Source organism: Meles meles, chromosome 5, assembly GCF_922984935.1.
Source record: "Meles meles chromosome 5, mMelMel3.1 paternal haplotype, whole genome shotgun sequence".
Classification (NCBI taxonomy): domain Eukaryota; kingdom Metazoa; phylum Chordata; class Mammalia; order Carnivora; family Mustelidae; genus Meles; species Meles meles.
The window spans coordinates 144,049,675-144,077,521 of NC_060070.1; the positions used below are offsets into that span (position 1 = coordinate 144,049,675).

At 44.1% G+C, this 27,847-nt stretch overlaps 2 protein-coding genes and 1 non-coding gene across 4 annotated transcripts in view; 1 reads left to right on the forward strand and 2 right to left on the reverse strand.

The window, feature by feature from the left end:
• Window positions 1–27,847, forward strand: part of KDM1B (lysine demethylase 1B) — a 97,470-nt gene that overhangs the window by 9,178 nt on the left and 60,445 nt on the right. The gene's annotated exons all lie outside the window — the stretch shown is intronic.
• TPMT (thiopurine S-methyltransferase) lies at window positions 924–27,729 on the reverse strand. 2 transcript variants are annotated; one of them, XM_046005461.1, is made up of 9 exons: window positions 27,670–27,729; window positions 23,032–23,215; window positions 21,162–21,254; window positions 15,628–15,760; window positions 12,381–12,433; window positions 11,692–11,766; window positions 6,807–6,892; window positions 3,276–3,320; window positions 924–1,953 (listed from the first exon to the last, which is right to left on the reverse strand). In XM_046005461.1, exons 2-9 carry the CDS (start codon window positions 23,169–23,171, stop codon window positions 1,841–1,843), a joined length of 738 nt encoding a protein of 245 aa, XP_045861417.1. In that variant the 5' UTR covers window positions 23,172–23,215; window positions 27,670–27,729; the 3' UTR covers window positions 924–1,840. The 2 variants fall into 2 exon arrangements, with proteins under 2 accessions (XP_045861417.1, XP_045861416.1); XM_046005460.1 differs by having other exon boundaries at window positions 23,032–23,220; window positions 27,670–27,722.
• On the reverse strand, window positions 16,641–16,747 carry LOC123942848. Its single transcript, XR_006818485.1, has one exon. It is a non-coding gene; the product is annotated as a U6 spliceosomal RNA (small nuclear RNA).

Consider the following 27,847-nt stretch of genomic DNA (forward strand, 5'->3'; position numbering starts at 1 on the left):
TCAGCGTGCTCTGGTTCTCAGATCTGTGTGGTGGACTGTGGCTGCCCCACAGTCCCTGGGGCCACACTTCAGTTGTGTCTCCTCTCAGCGGCTACCTTGCTTTTCCCGCCACAATCCTGACAATCCCCGAAGAGAATCGGATTGGCCCAACTCAAGTCAGCTGTCCATCCTTGGTTCATTCGACGGGCAACAGAGGCGGAGCCGGGTGGTCATGGGTTCTGGAACCCCATGCTCTGGATGGGGGCAGGTCGCAGAGAGGCAAGGACCATTGTGAGACTGGAGACTCCCATTTAATTGCCTTATAAGGATTAGAATAAGATCGAAGAAGGCACTTCCTACATGGGGCAGAAGTGGTGGGGAGGTCGACAGCTCTGAAGCCCAAGGAAGTTTTCACGGTGTTCTGCTTATGACATATTTCCGGGGAGAGTGTTTGTAGATTTCATCAATGTTGAAGGGGTTTATAAACTTCCCCATTACCAACACCATACACACACACACACACTCTCTCTCTCTCTCTCACACACACACACACCATCAAGTAACCTTTTTTTTAAAATAATACACGCCATCCTATTAACATGAGCTGAATAATCCAGATCATTTGGGAATGGAGTTGTACGGTTTACGGTTGGAGAGAGATGTCTGAGATAACAAGATGTGATGCTAACGAAAAACAGAGAAGCTGTGAATCAAGGAAGTCGTGAATCCAGCCCCAAGTACACTGTAGCTTGTAAGATGTTAGCACTTAAACAAGATTAAAGGAAGAAAAACAAAACAAAACAACCAAAAAAACCCTGCCAAACTTAGAGAAAAACCTTCTTAAAATGTTTACTTTTTTTTTTTTTAAGATTTTGTTTATTTATTTGACAGACAGAGATCATAAGTAGGCAGAGAGACAGGAGGAGAGAGAGGAGGAGGCAGGCTCCTTGCTGAGCAGAGAGCCCGATGCGGGGCTTGATCCCAGGCCCCTGGGATCATGACCTGAGCCAAAGGCAGAGGCTTTAACCCACTGAGCCACCCAGGCACCCCCAAAATTTGTACTTTTTTAACAGCTTGGGGAAAATATCCTTTTCCATATAGGTTGGTTTGTTTAGTACACTTTAAAATATGCTTCTTGATTCTGTTACCCATAAAATTATCTAAGGAGAAAAAATATGTGAAAAGGCCTGCTCGGATTGAGGATAAGATGAGGATTTATAGTAAAGCTAATATTTCATATAAATTTCTTGGTCTTTTACCTTGAACCTTAGTAAAGTGTTACATGGCCTCAGTGGTTCTAAATTTCATAAAAAGTATCCATTTCTCTGCCTATTCTGTTTCCTTAAGTTATATGTATTGCATTTATTTTTATTTTTACTTTAAAAATTACTTATTATTTTAAATTTATTTTTAAAAACCACTTTAAATTTTTAATTATTTTTTTGAAAGATTTTTTTAAGTAATCCCCACACCCAATGTAGGGCTTGAACTCATGACTCTGAGATCAAGATTCACATAGTTCCACCAACTGAGACAGCTGGGAGCCCCTTTAATTTTTAATTTTTTAAAATTATACAACACATGCTGGTTGTAAAAACTTTCTTGCAATCTGTAAGTAAAACAGGTATATTCTTTGACCCCCTCCAATTACACTTTCCTTTCTAACGGTAGTTACACAAGGTAGCTACTTTACCAATTTAGTTGTATTCTTTTCTATAAAGTTATACACATTTGTGAGCAAAGATCTGTGATGTGATTTATAAATAATTTTTTTCAAGAGCCATCAGTATAGTTTCTTGCCTTAGCATAACCGTCAGTTGCCCTAAAACATGTTGATATCACTTGTTTTCACTTGTCTCATTTACTTTTCCGTACATAGATACAACTTTTCAACCATGTAGTCAATTCCCCAACTTTTATGTCTTTCTTCGAAAACATCAACCTTCTCAAGGCAATGAATGTTGCATACTGAACCTGTAACAAGAAGAAAAGGAAACAAGCAAAACGTTAATGAAGGAAATGGAGGGGGACTTGGGTGGCTCATTTGGTTGAACATCTCATTCTTGATCTTGGCTCAGGTCATGATCACAAGGTCGTGGGATTGAGCCCCATGTTGGGTTCCGCACTCAGCATGGAGTTTACTTGTTCCTCTTCCTCTGTTCCTCTCCCTGCTTGTACTCACTCTCTCTCAAATAAATAATGTAAAATCTTAAAAAAAAAAAAAAAAAAAAAGAATGTGGGGCGCCTGGGTGGCTCAGTGGGTTAAGCCTCTGCCTTCAGCTCAGGTCATGATCCCAGGGTCCTGGGATAGAGCCCGGCATTGGGCTCTCTGTTCAGTGGGAAGCCTGCTTCTCCCACTCCCCCTGCTTGTGCTCCCTCTCTCTCACTGTCAAATAAATAAATAAATCTAAAAAAAGAAAAAAGAATGCAAGTGGGGTTCTTCTAAAAATGCATCAAATCATTTTATAAAAGTAGGGTTACTGAAGAGTTTTCTTTTTTTAAGATTTTTTAATTTATTTGTCAGAGAGAGTGAGCACAGGCAGACAGAGTGACAGGCAGAGGCAGAGGGAGAAGCAGGCTCCCCGATGAGCCCGATGTGGGACTCGATCCCAGGACGCTGGGATCATGACCTGAGCTAAAGACAGCCGCTTAACCAACTGAGCCACCCAGGCGTCCCTCTTTTCTTTTCTTTTCAAGTTTTATTTATTTAAGTGAATCTCTACACCCAATGTAAGGCTCGAACTCATGACCCTGAGATCAAGGGTCACATACTCTCCCAACTGAGCCAGCCACGTGCCCCTCTTTTTTTTTTTTGTTAAGAACTTACTTTTTAAGGTTTTATTTATTTGACAGAGTGAGCAAGGGAGAGAGAGAATGCATGAGTGAGGGAGGGAGGGATAAGCAGGCTCCCCACGGAGCAGGCGGAACCCTGGGACCATGACCCGAGCCAAAGGCAGGCATTTAACCCACTGAGCCACCCAGGTGCCCCGCTTTTGTTTTTAAAGAAAATGGGGAAATGGTAAGGGCAAATGGACCCCTGGATTGCTATTACCACTTAGAACTCCTAAGACCCGAATGAAACACACGTTCTGTCTGGAAGATTTCAAATGCCTCTCACACAAGCACAACCACTTAGCTAAAAGGGCGTATGACAGAGATCGTTCCCTTTTCTAGGATAAATACTCTTCCGTAAAAGGAATTCTGCCTTCCAGATTTTATAGGCGTCCAGAGACGAATCAGTGGTAACAGCTCAAAACAGTTAATTGTTGACTTTATTTAAAATAGAAATAACTTACCAAATAATTTTTTGACTTCAGCATCCGGAACGTAAAATGGTGGGCCTAGGTAAAAGAGAAAGAGGGTGAAGAGGAATTTCTGCAGATCTAATTCTAGAGAGGAATTCTCAGGGCCCACTGCTCAGCCGATTTCCGGGGACTTAGGTAGGATCCTTCCATACTCGGCTTAATTCTCGGGCTGGCGAGGACGTGACCGATGCCTCTGCTACTCCTTTGCATGTGTTATACCGAAGAAGTAGACTGGCTTACCCAGGGGATGTCAATGTTAGGTGCCCATCTCCAGCTTAGGGGACACGGCTGGGCCAGCCATGGGACTTGGGATCTTATATTTATTTTTCCTTTCTCAAGTTTTTTTTTTTTTTTATTTTCTAAAGACTTTATTTATTTATCTGACAGAGAGAGACAGAGATCACCAGCAGGCAGAGAGGCAGGCAGAGGGAGGGGGAAGCAGGCTCCCCGCTGAGCAGGGAACCCGATGCGGGACTCAATCCCAGGAACCTGAGATCACAACCGGAGCCAAAGGCAGACGTTTAACCATCTGAGCCACCCGGGTGCCCTCCTTTCTCAAGTTTTTATTTAAATTCCAGTTAGTAAATATACAGAGTGATATTCAGGTGTAGAATTTAGTGATTCATCATTTCCCTGTAACAACCCAGCGCTCATCACAAGTGCCTTCCTTAATCCCCATCACTCATCCCCCACCCCCGCATCGTCTCATCGTCTCCCCCACCCCAGCATCGCCTCACCCCCCCCCGCATCACCTCATCCCCCCCCCCCCCGCCCCGCATTGCCTCACCCTCCCGCATCGCCTCACCACCCCACCCCTCCCCCGACCCACTTCCCCTCTGGTAACCCTCAGTTTGTTCTTACACTTAAAAGTCTGTTTCCTGGTTTGTCTCTCTCTCTCTTTTTTTTTCTCCCATATGTTCATCTGTTTTGTTTCTTAAATTCCACATATGAGTGAAATCATATGGTATTTATCTTTCTCTGACTAACTTATTTTGCTTAGCATTGTATCTCTAGCTCCATGAACACTGTTGCACATGGCAAGATTTTTTATGGCTGAGTAATATTCCACCCTATATCTATATACCACATCTCCTTTATCCATTTATCACTCGATGAACATTTGGAATTTGGGCCCTTTCCACAGTTTGGCTGTTGTACATAATGTTGCAATAAACATTGGGGTGCATGTATCCCTTTGAATCGGTATTTTTGTATTCTTTGGGTAAATACCGAATAGTGCAGTTGCTGGGTTGTAGGGCAGTTTTATTTTTAACTTTTTGGGGCACCTCCATACTGTTTTCCAGAGTGGCTGCACGAGTCTGCATTCCCACCAACGGTGCACGAGGGCTCCCCTTTCTCTGCATCTTTGCCGACATCTGTTGTTTGACGTGTTGTTAATTTTGGCCATTCTGACAGGCACGTGAAATGATGTTTCTTTTTCTTTTTTTTTTTTTTAAGATTTTATTTATTTGACAGACAGAACACAAGTAGGCAGAGAGGACAGCAGAGGGAGAGGGGGAAGCAGGCTCTCAGCTGAGCAGGGAGCCTGATGTGGGGCTCGATTCCAGGACTCTGGGATCATGACCTGAGCTGAAGGCAGAGGCTTTAACCCGCTTAGCCACCCAGGTGCCCCGTGAAATGATATTTCATTGTGGTTTTGATTTGTATTCCCCTGAAGCTGAGTGATGTTGAGCATCTTTTCCTGTGTCTGTTGGCCATATGGATGTCTTCTTTGGAAAAATGTCTATTCATGTCTTCTGCCCTTTCCTTAACAGGATTATTTTAATTTTGTGGGTGTTCGGTTTTATAAGTTCTTTATAGATTTTGGATACTAACCCTTTAGCAGCTGTGTCATTTGCAAGTATCTTCTCCCATTCCAAAGGTTGCCTTTTAGTTTTGTTGATTTTTTTCCTTTGCTGTGCAGAAGCTTTTTATCTTGCTGATGTCCCAATAGTTCATTTTCGCTTTTATTTCCCTTAAGAGACGCATGTAGTAAGAAGTTGTTACGGTCAATGTCAAGGAAGTTACTGTCTGTGTTCTCTTTTAGGATTTTTATGGTTTCAGGTCTCACATATAGATCGTTTATCCGTTTTGAACTTATTTTTGTGTATAGAAAGTGGTCCAGTTTCATTCTTTTGCATGCTGCTGTCTAGTTTTAGGGACTTGGGAATTTTAAAATCAAAATGAAGTTCATTAACAAATTCCTTGGCATTTCCTTCATCTTCTGAAGTATTGATTTCCAGTGACTCCTACACTGAATCACTCTCTACACATCCCTCCCAGTTTGCTGCAGGCCATTTACTTTAAAGAAAATTTAGCTTCTGCTCCTTTCAAGAGGTATTCTGAATTCCAGCCCCAGACAGAGCCTGTTGTGTTTTCTGCCCACAAGCCCTGCCTTAAGCTTTCTGTTCAGGAATGGAATTTAAATCAGATTAGCAGGGCTGAGGTCTGTCTCCATTAATTTCCATTTCCCTCTGATTGTTCCAGACTTAATTGTAGACACTAGGGCTCATCTTTTTTTTTTTTTTTTTAAGATTTTATTTATTTAGTTGACAGAGAGAGATCACAAGTAGGCAGAGTGGCAGGCAGAGAGAGTGAGAGGGAAGCAGGCTCCCTGCCGAGCAGAGAGCCCGATGCGGGGCTCGATCCCAGGACCCTGAGATCATGACCTGAGCCGAAGGCAGAGGCTTTAACCCACTGAGCCACCCAGGCGTAGGGCTCATCTTTTAATGAGCTTTTAAGATCTGACTTACTCAAACAGAAAAAAAAAAAAAAAATACAAGCCTATGTAATTATTCATAAAAATCCGCACTTAAAAAAAATGTAAAAATTCTGTTAAAAAATCAAAAAGGTGATTTTTACAATAAAAGTCTATGTATTTGGTTTTCACTTCTTCCTGGAAATAAAAGATCAGGCATGGCAAAGGTTAAGCGTACAACGTGGAAACCCATCAAAAGGAATCCAGAAGAAAAGCTCACTTTGATAAGTTCAAAACAACGATCATTATTAAAGAATGTAATAAATGGTAAAATTTCAGCAGTAAAAAGCCATAATAGTGCGGGGATTTTTCTGCACACCTCCTACCGCCGCACATCCATGTCTCATCCGTTGTCCTAGAGGCGGTGTCTGTGTGTGTGTTTGCAGGCGTGCACCTAACACGTCCCCCACAGCGGGGATGAAACATACAGGCTATATTCAAGCAGGGCAAACAGTCTCTCTTCCTCCTACCCCAGAGCTCATGAGACCTCTCTTTTATATTAGGGCCATCCATTTCTCCCTGTCTTCTACAGTCGGAGCTGGGAACCATGAACGAAGCGGAAGACAAGAAAAACGTGTATCAGGCGGGAAGAGGGAAAAAAGGTTTATAGTTTCCATTTCCCCAAGCCAGACTTTTCTCCGTGGGTTAAAAAGCAGTATTCTTCCTGTGATCTAAATTGGGAGCCAATAGTGCTATCCGTGTCATAGAATTAAATCAGGAAATGAGGCAACCTCTTAGAAAAAGAAAAACAAAAGAAACTTTACCTGCGTGTTTAGTGGGATCATAAGAAAGAATGGCCAAGAGGTAGTGAAACCCTTTCCGCGTTAGGGACAGCACGACATCCACATAGCTGAAAAGAACACAACAGGGTAAAGAGTTACGTTTCTCCACAAAGGCAAAGCCTGCAGGGGGTGAGAGGCAGGGAGGGAAACCAGGTTCACCGCCCTCTACGTTACTGAGTTTCATTCTCGTAACGACCCCCTGAAGTTGACTCGCATCCTAAATGTCAGAAATAGTCGGCAAATTCCATCACTTGCCTTTGCTGGGCAAGAGTGAAGGCAGGACTCAAACGGGGGTGGGCTTCCAGAGCCCATCAGACCGGAAGACGTCACCTGTAGCCCAGCAGGGGCTCCTTCCAGCCTGATGCGGGTCTCTGGACACACACACACAGCACTAAAGCTCTGGGGCAGGGCGTCCCGGACCAGGCTGGGGACCAGTCACCCCAGCACTGCCGGAACCAAGATGCCTGAATTCCATCCCCAGAGCCTGATGCGGGGGGTCTGCTGTAGGGCTCGGGATGCTGCAGCTTAGCAGTATCCTGGGGGGCTGGTTATTGTTTATTGATGGCCATATCCAGGGGCATGTGTGAGAAGTTCAAAACACAACCCCTTTCCTCATCGCATTGGAGAGGGACAAGACTAATAAACGGGGCCGCCTGGTGGCTCAGTGGGTTAAGTTTCCAACTCTTGTTTTTGGCTCAGGTCATTATCTTGGGGTCCTGAGCTCGAGTCCCCGTCTGGCCCCAGGCTTAGTGGGGAGTCTGCTTGGGATTCTCTCTCTTTCCTTCCGCCGCCCCCCAACATAAATAGATAAATTAAAAAAAAAAAAAAGACACAAAAAATTCAAGGGAGTATGAAATCAAAGCCCAGCAAATACCATGTAAACCCTGGGTGCTATTGGCCAGGTCCTTTGTGTAGGTGTCCTGGGTGCAGGTGATGCCACGTCCCGGCCCGGTCTCACGGGTTCAGAACGGGGCCACTGCCTGGGACGGGGCCCATCAGCACAGTGACCGGGAGCAGGAGCTGGACCCAGTACAGAATGCGGAGTTGGGCCAGTCTGATGACTGTGCGGGGAAACGGAACCGAGAGCCCCAGGAAGGCGGTGCTGGTTAGCTGTCGTCACTGCGCTGGAGTTGGAGCTCTCGTGGGGTGTGCTGGTTGGCCCTGGGGGTTGTAAGAAGTCAGACATGCGGGAGCAGAGGTAGAGGTGGTGGGGAAGCCGAATGGCCAGGGCAGGAGGACGGAGGAGATGGACACAGGGAGGTAGAGATGCCGTGAGGGACAGGCAGACAGAGATGGACAGCCTGCCCAGCTCCGAGGGAGGAGCCTTGGCTCCAGGCACTTGAATTTCTGCTGGGCTTGGATGAAGCGTGACCCCTGCCCCAGGCTCTGTGAGAAACTGGGGACGGAGGGGCTTACATGGGGGCTAGGAGTGTGGGCTTCACCAGATGCCGGGGCTCGAAGCCCAGCCTTTCTGCTTAGCGGCTACACGAGCTTGACACATTCTTAACCTCTGCAGGCCTCAGTTTCCTCACTGTAAAACGGGGATGGGACTAGGAACCGACTCACAGGTTGTGGTGCCTATTCGATAAGTTTACACACATGACTTAGAACGCTTAGAACATGCTTAGAACGCTGCCTGGTGTGAGGTAAGCACCTGGGTTAGTTTTTGTTATTCTCTTTAGCTGACTCCCCCAGTTAGGGCTGGCTCGAAGGGGTCACACATCCTTCCAAGAGAAAGTGCTGGACCAAAGCAAACTTTTGAACAAAAAACCCTGGGGTGTCTGGGTGGCTCAGTCAGTGAAGTGTCTGAGGTCAGTCACGATCAGTCACAATCTCAGGGTCCCACACCAGGCTCCCTGCTTAGCGGGGAGCCTGCCTCTCCCTCTGCCCCTCCCCCATGCTCGCGAGTGGGCTCTCTCTCTCTCAGATAAATAAATAAAATCTTTAAAAGAAAAACCTTAACTTTCTGATTGTTGGTCTTAAGAAGAAGGAAGAAGTGGGGCACTGGGGTGGCTTAGTCTGTGAAGCAAATGACTCTTGGTTTCGCTTAGGTCATGATTTCAGGGTCGGGAGACTGAGCCCCGTATTGGTTTCCCCCCTCAGTTCTGCTTGAGATTCTCTTTCTCTCCTTTTGCCCCTCCAACCCGCTCACACTCTGTCTCTCTCAAAATGAAAAAATAAATCTTTAAAAAAAAGAAGAAGGAAGAAGTGTCGCCCCCAAGAAGGTGACCAGTCAGACTGGTTTGGCCGGGTTTCCTAGGACTGACACACTTCCTTCCCTTTGGAATGCAGACTTTCTCAATCATTTTCCAAAAAATTCAGAAAAATGAGAGAGGTTTGCCCCAGTGATTTATGTCAAGCCAGACAGCTGAGGGGCCCAGCAGCAAACAGCTCAGGACTTGCCTGCATGCCGTCAAAGCAGGTATTAATGACAGGAATGAGATACAGTTTGAACATGCGAAGTACCAGGACGAAGATAAAGAAACATATTTTTCTGTTGGCTTGACAGAAGCTGTTATTCTGGTTATTCTGAAGCCAACATGTTCTCAGCTGTGCACACACACACACACACACACACACACACACACACACACAGGGCTGGGCTTCGAGAAAAGAGAGAGGAGGAACCAGGGAGGACACAGAGTGAATGGCCAAGCTAGAACTGAACGCCTTAAACAAGACTTCTAGATGGGTTTCACGACTCATTGTGGTTCCCCTTAGATGCCCTTTATGTCTAGGACAGAGGAGGTGGTCGTGGCTGGTAGGAAACAGTGGATTTCCTTTGCTCTGAGTCTAATCGGCTTTCGTTCATTCATTTGACATGTGTTTATTAAGCTCCTACTATGTGCTAGACATAAACGGTGTCAGCTGGGGGGGAAATTAGACAGTGCGCCTGGTCTGCCCTTCGAGTGAGCTCTGTGACTTCCAGTTTGCTCCCCTCCCTGTGGATTTGAGCCCACAAATCAAAGCCCCTGCAAGGACTAATCCAAGAAGAGGAGGAACATCGTCAGGGAGAGGGAAACACCGACAAGGGTAGACATCCAGCAGATGCGGGTTCAGTAGACATACGTGGTGTTGTATGGAAACAAAGCGGCTGCGTGGGATACGGTGAGTTGCCAAAGCACACGGACGTCACACAAGAAATGCAAAGTAGATGTTGAAATGTGATGTGGACGTCCAGGTGGAAGAACAGAGCTGGAAAGAGAACAAGGGGAAAGGCAGGTACCAGGCACGATTTATTCCATTATTTCCCCGACGTGGCGCACAGTATGTATTTAGAACATGGTAGGAACTTAGTACGTTTGCTGAATGACGGAATGAAAGTAACAGAATTGAAGGGCTCAGGAAAGAAGCAAGGGTAAGAGACAGGCAGATACAAGAAAACGCTGAGGATGGTCACTTAGGGAATGATGGCCTCTAGGCGTGTGAGGAAGGGAAAGCTTCCAGAAAGAGGAGAAGGAGGAGGAGTGGCAACAGAAAGAAAAAAGAACACAGGAGTGTGAATTATCACTAAAGGAAAATATATATTAAGGAAATGTATGTGGCTCTTGGGTAGCTCAGTCAGTTAAGTGTCCGACTCTTGAGCTCAGCTCAGGTCCTGATATCAAGGTTATGAGTTCAAGCCCTGTGTCGGGCTCCAGGCTGGGTGTGGAGCCTACTTAAAAAAAAGAAAAAAAGAAAAAAAGGCGGGGGGGAATGGAAAGAAAAGAAAATATGACATGAGGGGCACATGGCTGGCTGCCTCCATCAGAGCAGGGGACCCTTGATATTGGGGCTGTGAGTTCGAGCCCCACATTGGGGTGGAGATTACTTAAAATCTTTAAGGACAAAAAAGAAAATGTGGCATGGTCTTCTTAAAGATTATGTTTAGCAATCGGTTTGACTCATGAAATAATTAATTTTTAAGAAATAAAAATGTTATTTCACTGACGTGGATGCAAGCCTTTAGACATGTGTTAAGAGTTGGCCTCCATCCCACGATATAATTCAACATTTATATGCTATCTCCAAGTTAAGTATGTGAGTGATATTTGGATTGGAAAGTACATAGGAGCGGCCATGTTTTACTCCGTATGCTTTCTCATGTTTTAACTTTATTTTCTCATAAAAGTACAGTAAGAATGGTCAAAAACATCAGTAACCAAAGCTCTGACATAATGGCAGCTAATACTCAGACAGCTACGGAGAATAGCCAGACACTTTCCACATCCGTCCTTCCCTTCAACCCCCACAATGACTCCTGCAGGGAGAATAAGGCGGGGATGGTGAGCGTGGGCTTCGACCAAACTCCCCAGGTCCAACTCTGAATTCTGTCGCGTGCCAGCTGCCTGACTTCGGTCATGCAACCTGATCTCTCTGACCATAACTCAAGCCTCGTGCTGGGCTCCACACTCCATCTTTCCCCATCTGTAAAATGGGAATAATGGGGCATATGCCCCACAGGGTTGTTTGGTGGATTGAAGGTGTTGATAGTGTTTCAAGCAATGCCTGTCACATGGCAAGTGCCCCAGACAGGTGCCAGGTGAGGTTAGTGGAGGCGGGGTGGGGGAGTGGGGGCCCTATTAGCAAGCACCCCGCCATCTTGCAGAGGAGTCAACAGAGAACTTGAGTGCTTGGATCAAGGCAACACAGCTTGGAAGTGACAAGAGCCACAAGCCTATCCCACCTCCCCACAGCCACGGCCAAATCCTATCCTTTTTACACAAAGATGGTACTTAATTTAGGTCTTCCAATTCCAGATACAAGAAGCTGTTTCAAACTAGTGAAAGTCTTAACTGATTTTCTGGAGCTGACGAAAAGTACAGCGTGTTAAATGAACAAGGCCCAAAGGGAAAGCCAGCGTAATTAAAGAAACCAAATTACTAACCGCTCACGATCGCCTGGGTTCACAGCAACCAATGCTGCTCTATCCCAGATCCGGTCAAATTTGCCAATATTGGCTCTAGCAGGAAGAAAAAGAAACAGAAATACATCTTACATAAGAAAAAAATCGAGTCTCCAACCAGCAGCACAGCGTCCCTAGTGGCGTGTGCTGGTATTGCACCAGCTGTCAAGGGATCTCCATCTCTGGCTGCTTTCCCCGCTTCTGCAGGGGTGCGTGGATGTGGGTGTGAGGAGCTCCTTCCATTTCAGGAGCTGTGGCAGTAGCCTCCCCTTTCTGATCTGACTTGGGAGCGCAGAGGAGAGCTACAGGGCAATTTGTGACAACCTGCTCCCAGCCCCCCGAGGAAGCATCAGGGCCTTTCAGGAGGTAAGACAACCTTCTACACTTAGAAAGTCCTTTCTACAACCGATCAGGTGTGAAGCGAAGACACTGTCTTGCTCTTCCTTCCTTCCCCCGCCCAGCCTCCAGTCATAACAATGTTCTCCATATTTTGGAAGCTATCAGGTGTGCAGACATGTAGGCTGTGGTCCAAACAACTACAGGCCAGAGACTCTCATCGATGCTACCCCAAGTGGGCGAGGGTCAGCGAAAGCCCCCCCCTCCGCCCCGCCCCAGCACTGCCTGGCGAGCACCCAGGGCATTCAAAGTACAGACGTAGGATTCAGTCCTACCTGGGAAGATCAAAAATGTCGCAACAGTACAACGAAATGTTCCCTTTAGAGTTCTGTAATGAAAGTCAAGGAAAAAAAAAAAAGCTGTTTACTTAGGAGCTACCTGAATGGTTAGGGAAAGATAAAGGGGAAAGGCACAGCAAAGGTGGCGGGGAGAGAATATGGAATGAAACATGAAGAATACAATTGTAGCAAAGAAATTTCTTAATGGAAAATAAAATAAGACCTTACTATAAATAATTAGATATAAATATATAATATATAAATATACAATTGTATATATATTTATATACATACAATTGTATGTATATATACATTGTACAATCTACAATTGTATTAATATATAAATATATATTTATTTATAATTAATATATAAATAATATATATAATTTATATATAAACATATATTTTTATTTATTTATATATAAATAAATATTAAAAACAGCACTTTATTTATGTACATATAAATCTATATATAATATATATTTAATTTAATAGTTAATATTTATTATAAAATTAATAATATTTAATTCAATAAAAATATGTATAAATATAAATATATATTATATATCTATAAATATATATTTATAGATATATAAATAAAGCGCTGTGTTTTTTACTTTCATTGCGCTTGTTTGGTTAGTTGGTTTTTGTTGTTTGTTTTTTTGGCCTGTCTGGGGTTCTCTGGGATCCACTCAAAAGAGAAAAATCACAGCGAGGTTAATCCTGAAGATGAGTTAGTGATTATTTGGGGGGTTTGTTCCGTTTTAGCGATACTGACTTTAGCAGAGTCCTGATATTTTGACACTGTTCAAGGTAAATAAACGGGTTAACCAACGACCAGGCAGGCTGATAGTGGCAGGTCAGATACTTTGAAAGGCATTTGTGCAAAGTACACTTGTGTGGGCTCCTGGCTTTTCTCTCGGTCATTCATGGGCTAGTGGGCGTCTATTGCCTGAGCCCCTGGTGGACAGGACCCCCGGGGGCTCTAGGGAGTGGGTGTGGATCTGACGCACGCTCTGCCCGCAGTGAGAACAGCCTAGTAGAGCAGAGAGGCGTGGGCGGGGATGCGTTAAGGACAGGACGGCCTGGGCTGTTCTGGTTGTGTGCCCGAGAACGTGGGGACTCAGAAGATGGAGCGGGGAGCTGCCCGGGGAGTGTCTGCTAACATTATGGGGGGGCTGGGGATGCAGTCCAGGGGCATAAAGGGACGTGGACTCCGCTGGGTCCAGGGCATGTGAGAAGCTGGGGGCTAGGGGCTGGGTGAAGGGCAAGGAAGGAGAGGTCAGGACATGCACGTGTTGGATGGTATTCTGAACTGAGGCACCAACAGGGGTTTAGGAGTAGAGGAAGGGTCTCTGAAGGCCAGTCTGGAAGCACTGTGGGGGGCCACCCAGAGGGGCGGGCGAGGTGGCAGAGAGGACAGGCAGTGAGTCTCAACTCTGGGGAGCTTTAAACAGCATTGATGCTAGCCCCACCCCCAATGATTCTGATTCTGTGGGTCTGGGGTGAGCCCTGGGACCGGGAGTTTTGTAAGATCCACAGGAGGCCTTTGTACACGTGCCCCCGAGGCTGAGAACCACTGCTCCAGGACTGGCGTCTTTGGACTGAGTTAACTCCTGGGCTGGTTTGAGAACAGGGTGGGAGGAAGCTGTACAATAAAGTACTATTAAGCCTCCTACTGACCTGCAATTAGTTTCAATGTTTAGAAAACAGAGTACCTTGTGAGAGACTGAATGTACCAACGGACGAAGGCCAGACCCTGTCGGACTAGAGAGCTTGGACCGACTGCAGCAGCTAGCCTGGGAAGCCAAGCCAGAGTCTCTGCTCGATGACGTGTCCGTGACTGCCAGCCTCCCTAAGTTTCATCACCTTTCCCCGTTCCGACTCAGGATTAACCAGAGAAAGCCAAATAGACTCCCCAAACCAATCCCACAGGATGCCCCCTCTCTTTAGCTCCCGTCCGCCTCCCTGGTGTCCACAGCCTCCAATCGGCCTCCCTGTGGTTTCCAGCACGAAGCTCTCCCACCCCCTGCCTGCCTCTGAGCTTTTTCAGAAGCTGGACCCTCCAAAAAACCCCCCCAAAAACAAAAAACGGCCTTGCTTGTTCTCATTTGAGTGGTCTTCAATTCCCACATTCTTACCCCAAGCAGGCGAAGCCATTTCCCTGGCTCGTTGTGATCACAGGATGAAAACAACTCCCACATCGATCACTTCCAGCCCCAACGCTGCCCAGTACCCCCCAGACAGAAAGCCATTTGCCACCTACACCTTCACCATTCCACAGTTCTTTTAAACTCATCCATTTTCTTTTTAAGTGATTTCTGTGCCTAGCATGGGGCTTGAACTCACAATCTGGAGATTTAGAGTTTCGTGCTCTATCCACTGAGCCAGCCCCAAACTCATCATCCTGAGAACAAAACGCATTTTCTCTTCCCCTTCAGCTTGTTTCTCTTTTATTCTCCGCAGTCCATTCCCGGCATCTGGGCTGGAGATGCAAACTCAGCTCCCCCTTCATCCCCACTCAGTTAATCCTAAATCCTGCCATTTGACATCCTAAACATTGCTTTGATTTGCCTGTCCCTCTGTACGCCCTATGGCCCTCCGAGGGCAAGCCTTCGAGAGCTGTTCCCCGGACCTCCACTCACAGCTTCCCATCTGGTCTCTCTTCCTTGAGGCTGCAAGGATGGTTCATCTCAAAAGAAAAATCCAGCTGAGTCATGCTCCTCCTTAAAATCTTTACCACTCAGAATGAAGGACCAGCCTTCCAGGGCATCTGAGACCATGCACTGGCCTTCCCGCCTGCTCCTGCCCGGCTCGTCGTTGCTCCCATTTTGCCCTCTGTCTTTACGCTTAGCTGTGTATGACAAACAGCTTTCCTCTGTGTTTTTCTTCTCTCCTAAGCGAAGAGATTCTTTAGGGCATGGACTGTGTTTTTATCTCTTCAGTGTCTTATGCAGGGCGTGGCACAAGACATTTTTAGAAATGCCTGTTTATAAATTAAAAAAATCAAACAAACGCAAACCAAAACCACAAGTATAGACAGACTTTGATATCAGCTGCTGTATACATTTGTGCGTGTCTGGCGATCACCTATCTTTTTCAGCTCTAGTCCTTAAACTCTATAATGTCCGGGTGAATCCGTGTGGGAAAGTGGAGTCACGTGACACTTGTATAATAACCCATGCTAAGAAAAGCCTTTCTTACGGGGATATGGAAATCGGTGTTTACCAAAAACAAAACAAACCTTGAAAACTTTGGCTCCGGGAATTTCCGTGATGGGTTCTTCTGAGTAAGAAAGATTCTGCTCTGTAAAAAATTCCCGTATCCCAAGTTCACTGATTTCCACACCTACAACACTGTGTCCTAGGTCTGCAAACCTGCATGAAATCATATTTACACTTACATTTTTATTCCAAATACAGTACTAAATAAAAGGCTATATCCCTATAAACATTCATTTCCCTTAACTTTAAGGGATTTGTATGAATTTGGGGTCATAGGGTTTCATAGAACTTGTAGGGAAGTGGATCTATTTATTCTGAAACTTACTAGTACATTGAATTCTGAGAAACTGATTTATATGACTTCAGGAAAAATTAAAAATTTGGAAAACTAATACCTTAAAATGTTGATCTACTTACAAATGGGTTTGATTAGAGGAGTTTCCAATTTAAAAGCATCCTATGGGATTTTTTTTTTAAATATTTTATTTATTTGACAGAGAGAAATCACAACTAGGCAGAGAGGCAGGCAGAGAGAGAGGAGGAAGCAGGCTCCCCGCAGAGCAGAGAGCCCAATGTGGGGCTCGATCCCAGGACCCTGAGATCATGACCTGAGCCAAAGGCAGAGGCTTTAACCCACTGAGCCACCCAGGCGTGCCTCCTATGGGATTTTTTAAAAAGATTTTTATTTATTTGAGAGAGAGCACAAACTGGGGGAGAGGTAAAGGGAGAGGGGGAAGTAGGCTCCTGTTTGAGCAGAGAGCCTGACATGGGGTGTGATCCCAGGACCCTGAGATCATGACCTGAGCCGAAGGCAGGCACCCAACCGATTGAGCCACCCAAGCTCCCTGTATCCTGTGAATTAGAAATGCTTTTCAGTTTCTCTAAATCAGCCCTGCCCTTCAAAACTCTCTGTGCTGATAGAGGGGTCTGCACCTGTACTATCCAATCCAGCAGCCACTAACCACCTTGGCTCCTGAGCACTGGAGATGTGGCTAGTGTGATTTAGTTTATTGTTTGTTTGTTTGTTTGTTTTTTTAATATGGAACGCTTCACGAATTTGCGTGTCATCCTTGAGCAGGGGCCATGCTAATCTTCTCTGTATCGTTCCAATTTTAGTATATGTGCTGCCGAAGCGAGCACTGTTTGTTTTTTTTTTTTAAGATTTTATTTATTTATTTGACAGAGAGCAATCACAAGTAGGCAGAGAAGCAGACAGGCGTCGGGGGAAAGCAGGCTCCCCACTGAGCCGAGAGCCAGATGCGGGGCTCAATCCCAGGACCCTGAGATCATGACCTGAGCCGATGGCAGAAGCTTAACGCACTGAGCCACCCAGGCACCCCTAGTTTATTGTTTTATTTATTTATTTTTAAAGACTTTATTTGAGAGTGCGCATGCATGCCACGTGCGGGGGGCGGGGGAGAAGGAGAATCTCAAGCAGGCTCTGGGCTCAGTGGGGCTCCATCTCACGACCCCGAGATCATGACCTGAGCCGAAATTCAGAGTCAGAGGCTCAGTGAACTGAGCCATCCAGGTACCCTCAGTGTGACTTAGTTTAAATTGAAATAGCTACATGTGGCTAGTAGCCGCCGTGCTAGAGAATAGGGCTCTAGGACATTAGCATCCATGTTTATAATCTTACAGTTTCTATTTACCGCCAATAAACACTACCCAGAAATTTATCTAACTGCCATTTGCAAATAACTTGTGTTTTCCTGGTAAGCTTTATAATTACAGAATCCACAGTCGTGGGATCGTGGACTCCAGAGGAAACAGTGTTAGTGGCACAGCACTGATTTTTCTCAAATAAATAAACACAGTCAGTTCTGCTATAATGCAACATAGGCATCCCTAAAAATCACTATGCTGTGCAAAAATCAAGCCATAAAAACCAAAAGGCTTACAAGGAAAAGGGGGGTGGAGTACAACATTGAAAAACTCTGTCACAGAGGAATATTACTCAGCCCTAAAAAGGTATGAAATCTTGCCACGTGTGACAACAGGAATGGCCCTTGAGGGCATTAAGCTCAATGAAGTAAGTTAAACAGAGAAAGACAGATACTGTATGGTCTCGCTCGTGTGTGAAATCTAACGAAAGAAAAAACCCAGTCAAGCTCATAGATCCAGAGAATAGACTGGTGGTTGCCGGAGGTGGGGGCTGGGGATGGTCAAAACAAGGGAAGGGGGTCAAAATTCCCAGTTATGAAATAAATAAGCCTCATGGCGATGTAATGCACCGCTTGGTGACTACAGTTAATAACATTTAAAAGTTGCTAAGGGAATAGATCTTAAAAGTCCTCATCACGGGGCGCCTGGGTGGCTCAGTGGGTTAGGCCACTGCCTTCGGCTCAGGTCATGATCCCAGGGTCCTGGGATCGAGTCCCGCATCAGGCTCTCTGCTCAGCAGCGAGCCTGCTTCCCTCTCTCTCTCTCTGCCTGCCTCTCTGCCTACTTGTGATCTCTCTCTGTCAAATAAATAAATAAAATCTTTAAAAAAAAAAAAAGTCCTCATCACAAAAAAAATAAAAATAAAAATGCTGTAACTACAGATTTACAAATACCAAATCATTTTCTTACACACCTGAAACTAACACAATGTTATATGTCAATTATACTTTCAATTTTTTTAAAAAGCTGTTACACATTTGCCGTCACTTGTCTCTGTGGATCAGGATTTTCTCAAAAATATACAGTTCCACTTTAGAAATAACCTGAATCAATAATGCATAAGGGGGAAAAAACAAACCCTGCCAGGGCCACATTAAAAAGAGGAAAGACAGGGGGTGCCTGGCTGGCTCAGTCGGTGGAGCGTATGACTCTCGATCTCTGGGATGTGAGTTCAAGCTCCATGTTGGGCGTGGAGATTACTTTTAAAATAAAATCTTAAAAAGAGAGCGAGCGCGCGCTAGAAACCTAACAGAAATGGTGGCACGGTGTTTTAAACGTGTGAAATGGTTATAAAATATATAAAATGGTTACAAAATATATAAATACCCCAGCGTGTTGGCAGGGCTGCAGTTTGTTAGTGACTGGGCACTGTAGGGGGTAGGGGATATTACTGGGAAGTTCCGTGGCTGGGAGGGGCTTGCAGCACACAGATCAGCCTAGGTGTCCGCGAGCTGCTGGAGGACTGTGCTCAGGAGCGTCCTGTCCCTTCACACTAGGCTGCATTCATCTGCGTGTGGTTTTCTGCTCTTACCTCAAGCTTCTTGCACACAAAATGACACATAAGCGAATGTGAAATTCGCATCATGCTCAAGTTGTTCCCTGACTTATCAATGCAGTCCGACTGAAGTTAGCATTTTCAAAACAAGAGGTAGAGGGGAACTGATTGTACCTCGTGCCCACACAAGACTATCACTTTCAACAAGGTCAGAGCATAAACTGTTTACAGTTCTAAAATAGACACATTAATAACTTGGCTAAATTTGTAAGTTAACATACCAGAAGATCTTTTAATGTCTTATTTTATTATTTACTTCTTTATTAAATAATTGAGGTTTTTATTTTATTAAGTAGGCTCTACGCCCAATGTGGGGCTCGAACTCATGACTGTGAGACCGAGGGTGCGTGCTGTTCCAATTCAGCTAGCCGAGAGCCTCCACTTGAGGACAATTTAGTATTTTTTAATTCTCCATGCGAAGTTACCCAGACTGGCTGTGAGGATCTTTTTTTTTTTTCTTTTCTTTCTTTTTTTTTTTTGAGATTTTATTTATTTATGTGAGAGAAAGAAAGTGAGTGAGAGAGAGAGCACAAGCAGGGGAAGCAGCAGAGGGAGGGGGAAAAGCAGGCTCCCTGCTCAGCGGAGAGCCCTATGCGGGACTCAATCCCAGGACCCTGGGATCATGACCTGAGCTGAAGGCAGACACTTAACTGCCTGAGCCACCCAGGTGCCCTGGTTGTGAGGATTTTTATTTATTTATTTATTTACATTTGCAGATAAAAGCAGAGCTTCTTAGAGACTGACATAGGCTGAATTACGTTGGACTACATTGTCCTAAGGAACAAAAAAATAAAAACCCTAAAAAAAACTAAAACCAAAAAACTGAAAAAAAAAAACAACACCTAAGAAAAGGTGTTAAACGTTTTATTTTAAAGCTGTTGGGCCTCATTTCATAGTTATCTATTTATGCCCGATATGTGGACAGACCACAAGACACAAATTAGATACATAAATGGAAAATCCCTCTAATACAAAAGCTTACCTGCCATGGTAATGGCTTTGTTCTGGTGTTTTTGTTACAAACGACTTTAGACCCCAGATATTCGACAAGCACATTTGATTGTCTGTTTTATCATTCCATTTCCTAATCTTGTCTCTAACCCTCTGCTAGCCCTCAATTGTTAACACTTCACGACAGGACAGTAAGACAATCTGTTTATAGAGTTAATGTTTTTCCTGCAAGTAGTTTTCAAAGAACTCTTCTAGTCCAGTGAGTCGGTGAGGTGTAAGTCTAGCGATATAGTTTAAATATTAAGTCTGTGGCTGCACCAGAATCTGAGGCCACCACGGCCATGTCCCAAACGCTCAGCTACGAGGGGAGCACGTGGGTGGGCTGCCTGTAAGAAGGCCACATCTGTCCTGGAAAACCAGCTCCGAACGCATTCGGGTTTCTCTGGGGCAGCCACCTACATTTTTATAGCAAACAGGCATTTCTAAGTTACTAGATTTTTCATATACTAATCTCTTTTATAAAGACTTGGAAACATTCTTTCCTGCCTAATGGCCACAATTCTCAACATTCAAGCTTATAAATTAGTGGTACATCTTGGTGTGTATAACAGCGTCTGTGCAGGGCATCTGGGAGGCTCAGCCTGCTTCTCCCTCTGACTCTCCCCTTTCTCACACCCTCTCTTAAATAAATAAAAAATCTTTTAAAAATAAAAAAAAAAAATAGTGTCCACGCATTTTCACTGCAGCTGAGTTCCGTACAGAAACTGATTGCTGGGTTTGTGACTTCAGGGTAATCTGTAGTAATGGTGGCTTACTAAAGCGAATTCTCATCACAGAGAATTACTCACAAGAATTACTTTCCTCATCACTGGTTTTATAAAATGATTCTTGAAAATAATTGCCTATGCCCTCGTAGTGGGAAGGGAGAGCCACATTGAACCATGGTCTACACATTGTCTTGCCAAAGAGTTGTAATTCATTTTGAATTTTTCTGCCCACCTCTGTTAAAAATATCTAAAATTAACTCAGCCAAGTTCCTAAACCACCTACAAAAATGAAACTGTATACAAAGATGTTGCAGAGGTAAGAGCTAAAGCTGGTCCTCTGTACCCCCTGAGACACCACACTGGTTCCAAACTATATATATATATTTTTCCTTAGAAACCCAATACAGAGAAAGACGAGACCACACCAGTGGTTTGTACTGTGTCTTACTGTTTGAGAATATTATCTCTATGAACCCATCAGTGATAGTCTATTGGACATAAAGAATCCTTGTGCATTTCCTGAGAATGGGATTTTTAAAACTACATCCTATTAAATATTCACTCAACACATTTGTCATCAAGAAAAGGAAGTGTACGAATGCTTATTTGCTCTTACCATTTCATCTCAACCGCTTTTCCACAAAGAGGAAAAAATACTCTCAGTCCGTTCCCGCCCTTAAGGAAAGTATCCAAATGCTTCTTTAATAGCCTGGGGAGGAAAAAATATATTTTTTGTTTTCGTTAGCCCAGTGCGTGGAGGAAAAGACTATACTCGGATGACGCCAAGTACTCATCATACATCATCTCCCGGAATATTCCCCACAACTTTACAGAGTAGAAAACATTCATTATTCTTCTCTCCAGTTTATATATGAAGGAGGAGGGAGGTTAAACGACTCACTTAGTCCCGTAGCTAATGAGTAGGGAATCTGACTTGACCCCAGGGCTTTCCTCATTAGTAACCTGAAGTTATTTTTTCTTGATGTTTTGAAAATTCTTTAATTTTTGAATGTGTGTGTGTGAGAGAGAGAGACAGAGAGAAAGAGGTATAGGGAGCGTTCCGGGGACTCCGTGGATTTTTCAACACTCGTTTCATGGGAAGCTCTGTAAACATGTGCCAGGGTCTCAGACCATGAAGCTCTGAGAAGTTTAATTCTGTAGTTAATTCCCTCTGTAGAGACGTGGCTCTCCTAAGGTCACCCACATGACAAAGATAACCCATATGATGGCTCTGAGGAGATGCCCAGCTACCACTCAGTGTGCAGGTGTGATGATGATGATGATGACGATGATGTCATCCCCTGGAAAGTCATGGCGGTTCCCTTGAACAAGCCTGACCGCTTTCCCTAGCGCTGGCCCAGATATACTGCTACTGTTCTGAAGCCTCGTACTACCGATCCATTGTTCAGCATCCTAGCTCTCGTAATAACCTCTCTCAGCTTCTCCTCCGCCACCACACAGATAACACTTTGCATTTGAACACATACTGTCAGCAAAGTCAGGACACCACCACTTTTCATGGGGTGCCTGGGTGGCTCAGTCGGTGAAGCGTCTGCCTTTGGCTCAGGTCATGGTCCCAGGGTCCTGGGATGGAGCCCTGCATCAGGTCCCCTGCTCAGCGGGGAGCCAGCTTCTCCCTCTTCCTCTGGCCCTTCCCACTCATGCTCACTCCCTCTCTCTGTCAAAAAAAAAAAAAGAAAAAGAAAAGAAAAAAATGAAAAAAAAGAACACCACTTTTCAGTATAAAGAGATATATACATAAATGTGGGCTTCTGCAGTATATATAAACATGCATGACCAATACCCAGATGCTACAGGGCCCTAAAAGAAAAATGTATTTCATAAATCTGAGACGCCTGTGAATGCAAGTCACACTCTTATTTATACACCCTGGGAAGAGAGAAGATTGCCCATCAACCTGTGACACGGCAGAGACGCCAAAACGTGAAAAACTAAACACGTGTTTCGTAAAATCCGTCCAATGTGTCCCTATATTACTATTTCTATTTCCAAAGTCAGTTTCTTTTTTTTTTTTTTAAGATTTTATTTATTTATTTGACAGACAGAGATCACAAGTAGGCAGAGAGGCAGGCAGAGAGAGAGAAGGAAGCAGGCTCCCCCTGGAGCAGAGAGCCCGATGCGGGGCTTGATCCCATGACCCTGGAATCATGACCTGAGCCAAAGGCAGCGGCTTAACACACTGAGCCACCCACGTGCCCCTCCAAAGTCAGGTTTTTTTTTTTTTAATTTTATTTTAAGATTTTATTTATTTTATTTGACAGACAGAGATCACAAGTAGGCAGAGAGGCAGGCACAGAGAGAAGAAAGGAAGCAGGCTCCCCACTGAGCGGAGAGCCCGATGCAAGGCTTGATCCCAGGGACGACTTGAGCCGAAGGCAGAGGCTTAACCCATTGAACCACCCAGGCGCCCCCCAAAGTCAGTTTCTAATAGAGCGTTTCTCTGTCATAAACTGAACATTTCTTACTGATGCCCTTGCTCCTGATGGAATCCAATTTTGCGGCTCACCCACTTTTCTTGCCATTCTTCCAGAGTCAATACTCGATCTCTCTGTACCTCCGGGTTGGGGTACTCTTTAACATCAAGGAAAGTTCTCATACCCTCCATGGTTCCTGAGACGCCTTTGCCTTCCAAGCAGAGAGCTCCAACACCTGCACCGAGAATATTCGGGTCGCTGTCATTCAAGGGCATGGCAAGTCTACTGATGAATGAAATACAAACCTATTGTCCTTAGCAGTCTGGCTTTTAAAATTATTTTCACATCCAAAGAAAAGCCATCTGAAAAATTACTTTTCAGTGAGTCTGATGGCAGAGGCACACCTATTATATATTAGGAAGGATCTTTAAATAAATAGAATTATATCTTAATGTTAGAGTTCTAAGGGCTTAAGTTTTTTAAAAGGAGAGGACAAAAAAAAAAAAGAAAGAAAAAAGAAAGAGGCAGGCCACACCTTATAATTTTTGTAAGTTTAGGATTTTCTCTAGCATCTCGCTCTTCAGTTTTTAATATTTCATTTCAAGCTGACTTATTTTTTAGCCATTGTAATGCATATGACTGAAAGAGATTCAGACTTGTGAAAATAGCAGCCCCCGTTCAAATGAGAAAGGCAACCATCTTGAACTCCCTTAGCTGAGTCTAGAAATCTAACTCTGTATCTCAGAATAGCAAGCTTATTTTCTATCTTCTTGATTTTTCCTTTCTAGATAACATGGAGAAATGAAACCCATTTCACTCTCCTTCAACTTCCCAACACACATCCAACTTCTCATTTCCCCCAGCCTTTCAACATAGACACAGCCTATTTATTTTCAAAGTTTATTTATTTGCTTATTTAAGTAAGCTCTCCAACCAATGTGGGGCTTAAACTCCCAACCCCAAGATCAAGATTCGCATGCTCCTCTGACTATATCCTATTTTTGATTAAATTTTTGGAGTACCCATGACTATGACCAGGTAAATACTATTCACAACTAAAGCACATATTATTCTATGATTACTTTTCCTTTTGTGGACAACTTTTTATTCTGTAGTTAACAACTGCCTTGCTTTTGCCTTCATAAAATTCCCGTGTACTTGTTACCAATTCAGCTCCAAGCTCCACCAGTTACCCCAATAACCCTAATGATACTCTCAATCTCTTTGATATAAGATATTCTACCAAATCACCCTCTTTGAGGAGACTTTCCAGAGACTTCTGACCTGGGTGCTTTCCACACTCAGTGCATAGCTAGCATTCTCTCTCTCGATCATCATCCTAAAGATTTCTTTATTTCTCGATGAATCTCCTGATTCTTCTATCCTATGTTTTCCTCTTTTTTTTTTTTTTTTTTAAGCTGTCCTTACACTGGTGAAACACGACTGCCAACAGCTTTCTGAGAAAGGGGCATAGGAAAAAAGGTTTTTGTGACTTTGCATATCTTCGTACTATTCTCAATCCTTGATGGGTAGTTTTCCTGGGTATAGAATTCTCCGTTAGAAATTATTTTTTTCTCACAATTTCGAAAAAGTCATTCCATTGTCTTCTAGCTTCCAAAGATGTTTCTTAAGTTCAAAGACATTCTGATATAGTCCATGAGGCCAACATGCTTTTCTCTCTCGCAAGGCTTTTCTTTGCCCCTAGTTTTTCCAATTTCGTAATTCTATGCTTTCTTTTTTGTTTTCTGTTTTCTACCATTTTCCTGAGTTCTTTTAATCTGGAAGGTCATATGCCTCAATGCTGGAAAAAATCTTGAATTATTTAGATGATTTATGTCCCGCTTTTGTATCTATTTCTTTCTGGGACCCCTTTTATTTTGCCAGTAGAACCTCATGATCTAGTATTACAAATTTCTCATATTTTTTTTCTATTTTCCAGCTCTTCATCTTGTTGCTCTATTTTCTCAGAGACCACCTTAATTTTTATCTTACTACCTTTCTATTTAGTTTTTAAATAAAATTTCTTTTTATTTGCCTTTTCTTTCCTGCCATCAAGTCTTTCATTTTCAAGAATATATTTGTTTCTGATGTTCTTTTTATATTATTTTCTTATTTCATATATAGAATGGATATATTTCCTCTTCTCTACATATTCTGCTGCTTACAAGTCACTTTTCCTGTTAATTTGTCTTCTGTCTTTCCAACTAGTGACTTTCCTCAAATGCCTAGAAATTATTATTATCTGCTTCTGTTTAAGAGTAGTCCCCAAAAGCTGATTAGATGTTTAAGGATGTGGGTGGGCTCACTGACTATAAGCTTCACTGTAAGGATAGGAGTGGATTTCATGTGAAAACCCAGATGTCATGATGATGATGATGATTATTATTATTATTTATTTTTGACTGGTCAGACATTCCGTAGATGGCTCTCCCAACCCCCACTATCAGGATCAAGTTTTGGGGGCCACATGAGGAAAGGATAGAAGTGAGAGAGGGTCCCAACATTCAGTTTACCTGTGTTCAACTAGTCTCCATTTTCAGTGTGGTACTCAAATCCCCCGCTGTATATTTGTCTCTCCCCTGTCCAGAGTCCTTACCTTCTGTAGGGGATAAAGCCTTTCCCCCAAACTCTGCTGGTGCCACAAGAGACAGGCAGTTACCTTGTGGGAAGTTGGGAAAAGGATCTGGGGATTTAGCCTTTTCTGAAGCAGAATTTCAAGCAATGTTTCTAGTTTCAATCATACCCTTCTACGTCCTGGAGGAAACTCGTCTAATTCCCGAGCATTTGGGGATTCTATAATGCAAATAGGGATGTTTATTGGCTGTTCCCATTGCTGGTTTAGAATTTAGCTTTCTTCAGTCTGCAAAATCCTTTTCCACTTCTCCATCTGCTTTCTAGATTTCAATATTTTATTGCATTTATCTCCTCATCCGTTCTCTCTACCCTAATGGTTTATGCCTTTAAAAAAACATTGTTGTTTTTCTAGTGGGGTTTCAAGAGGGTGTGAAAATAGATATGTTGGTTTGATGTCCTATCTCTATTTCATAAGTTTGAATTTTCAAATAATTTTCTCATAGTTTCTTTTTTGCATGGGAAAATGCACACAAAGGAACTGAGGGGAAAAAAGGACACAAAAACATAACTGCAAATATATCTGAAGGTATGAGGAAGATGTCTGTCCTTTCAATGTGAACTCTGTAATACTAAGGACAATATAACTTGATTAATTCTAACATTCCCTTTGAATCAGTGAAACTAATTTGGTTTGGATTATACTAGCATGCTATTATTGGCGGATCTAATTTAATGATTTATCAGAGAATCGTAAACATCACCTACAAGCAGGCATTTCAGAAAAGTTCCCTTTACTGCAAAATTTGGTTCCAGGGGGGCTTAGGAGTTAGGGCGAAGCCCCCCCCCCCCCACATTGGGAACATAAATTCTCTTCTCTGAAAATATTTGTCCATAAATGCTTTTGCAAGGTCCTGTTGATGTCAGGAGGTGACTCTCAGTTTTCTGAGAGGTCAGAGGAAAGTATCTGATTATACTGAGCAGGGAAAAGCGAGAGAGAGTTAGTTCTCCCATCTACATCTTCAATCACAGACTTTGGAACCTGAGTTCAAGGCTTCATAAAGCAGTTCTCTACATAAAACAAAAGGGAAGCATAATTTCAACACAGAGCCAGGGCAACCTGAAATTAGACAATTCTATCTCTTTCACACAAACTAGAAATGTAAGTTAACATCATTTACATAACTTAACCGCTTCTTAGCTGTTCTAATAGCATCTCAATGTGTACTTGCCCACGTGTTTTTTGGGAGAAAGAAAAAGTTTCTTTCTATAAGAAGCTAAAGGTGCAATTTATAGGTAATCAGGAAAGGCGAAGTTTACAGCTGTTCCTACCCATACACGGAAGAAGATGTGCTAGTTTGGCCCCCCTAAGTCCTCTTTGGATGGACTCTCAAGTCTGGTTTCCTCTCTCACTTTTATTTTTATTTTTTTTTTAATTTTGTTTATTTATTTGACAGACAGAGATCACAAGGAGGCAGAGAGGCAGGCAGAGAGAGGGAGGGAAGCAGGCTCCCTGCTGAGCAGAGAGCCTGATGCGGGGCTAGATCCCAGGACCCTGAGATCATGACCTGAGCCGAAGGCAGAGGCTTTAACCCACTGAGCCACCCAGGCGCCCCTCCTCTCTCACTTAAAAAAAAACAAACAAACATGTTTCTGCTTTAGATTTATTTTTAAACGTCAAATTGAATAATAACTTCTCTAAAGTGCGCAGATTTTGAGTACGGCTCAGTGAATTTTTAGTTATGCATACACGTGCCTAACAACCTTGGAGCAAGACCGAATATTCACAGCACCCCGGTTCCCACTCCCCCACCCCCGCCCTCGCCCCCGCCCCCAGAGCATCACTCACTATTTTAGCAAGTACTTCTCTGATCTTAAAAAGCACTAATACGGAACGATGCTTGGGGGGCACTTTAAATCACTAACTCAGAAAGGTCATTCATTGCTCGACCTTGTTATTCCCAGGTCCCATTCTGCTTCCTGAACCCCATTTCAGGGCGCGGATTGCCGGGCTGCCCACGCTCGTCAGGACGCCCCAGTCCGGAATCCGATCCCAGGCTCGTACCTAGGAAGTCATGCCAACTCTCCCGCAACCTCTCTGCGCCCCGGGAAGCCTACCTGGCGCGCGAGCAGCAGCCTGCAGCTGGTTCCGGCGCCGCCGCTGGCCCCCACGGTCCGGCCCCCGAGCCCCGCCCCCGCCCCGCCCCCGGACCCGCCTCCTCCCCCCCCTCACAGACCCCGCCCCCCGCCCCAGGCGCCCCGGCTTGCGCAGCGGCGGAAATGGCCAGGGCGGGGC

Coding starts and splice junctions, on each gene's coding strand:
- TPMT (XM_046005461.1), bottom strand. CDS start 23,171: ATGGAGGGTATGAGAACTTTCCTTGATGTTAAAGAGTACCCCAACCCG. Junction 12,434..15,627: donor CCGGAGCCAAAGTTTTCAAG/GTTTGTTTTGTT, acceptor CTTTCATTACAG/AACTCTAAAGGGAACATTTC. Junction 11,767..12,380: donor GACATTTTTGATCTTCCCAG/GTAGGACTGAAT, acceptor TCTTCCTGCTAG/AGCCAATATTGGCAAATTTG.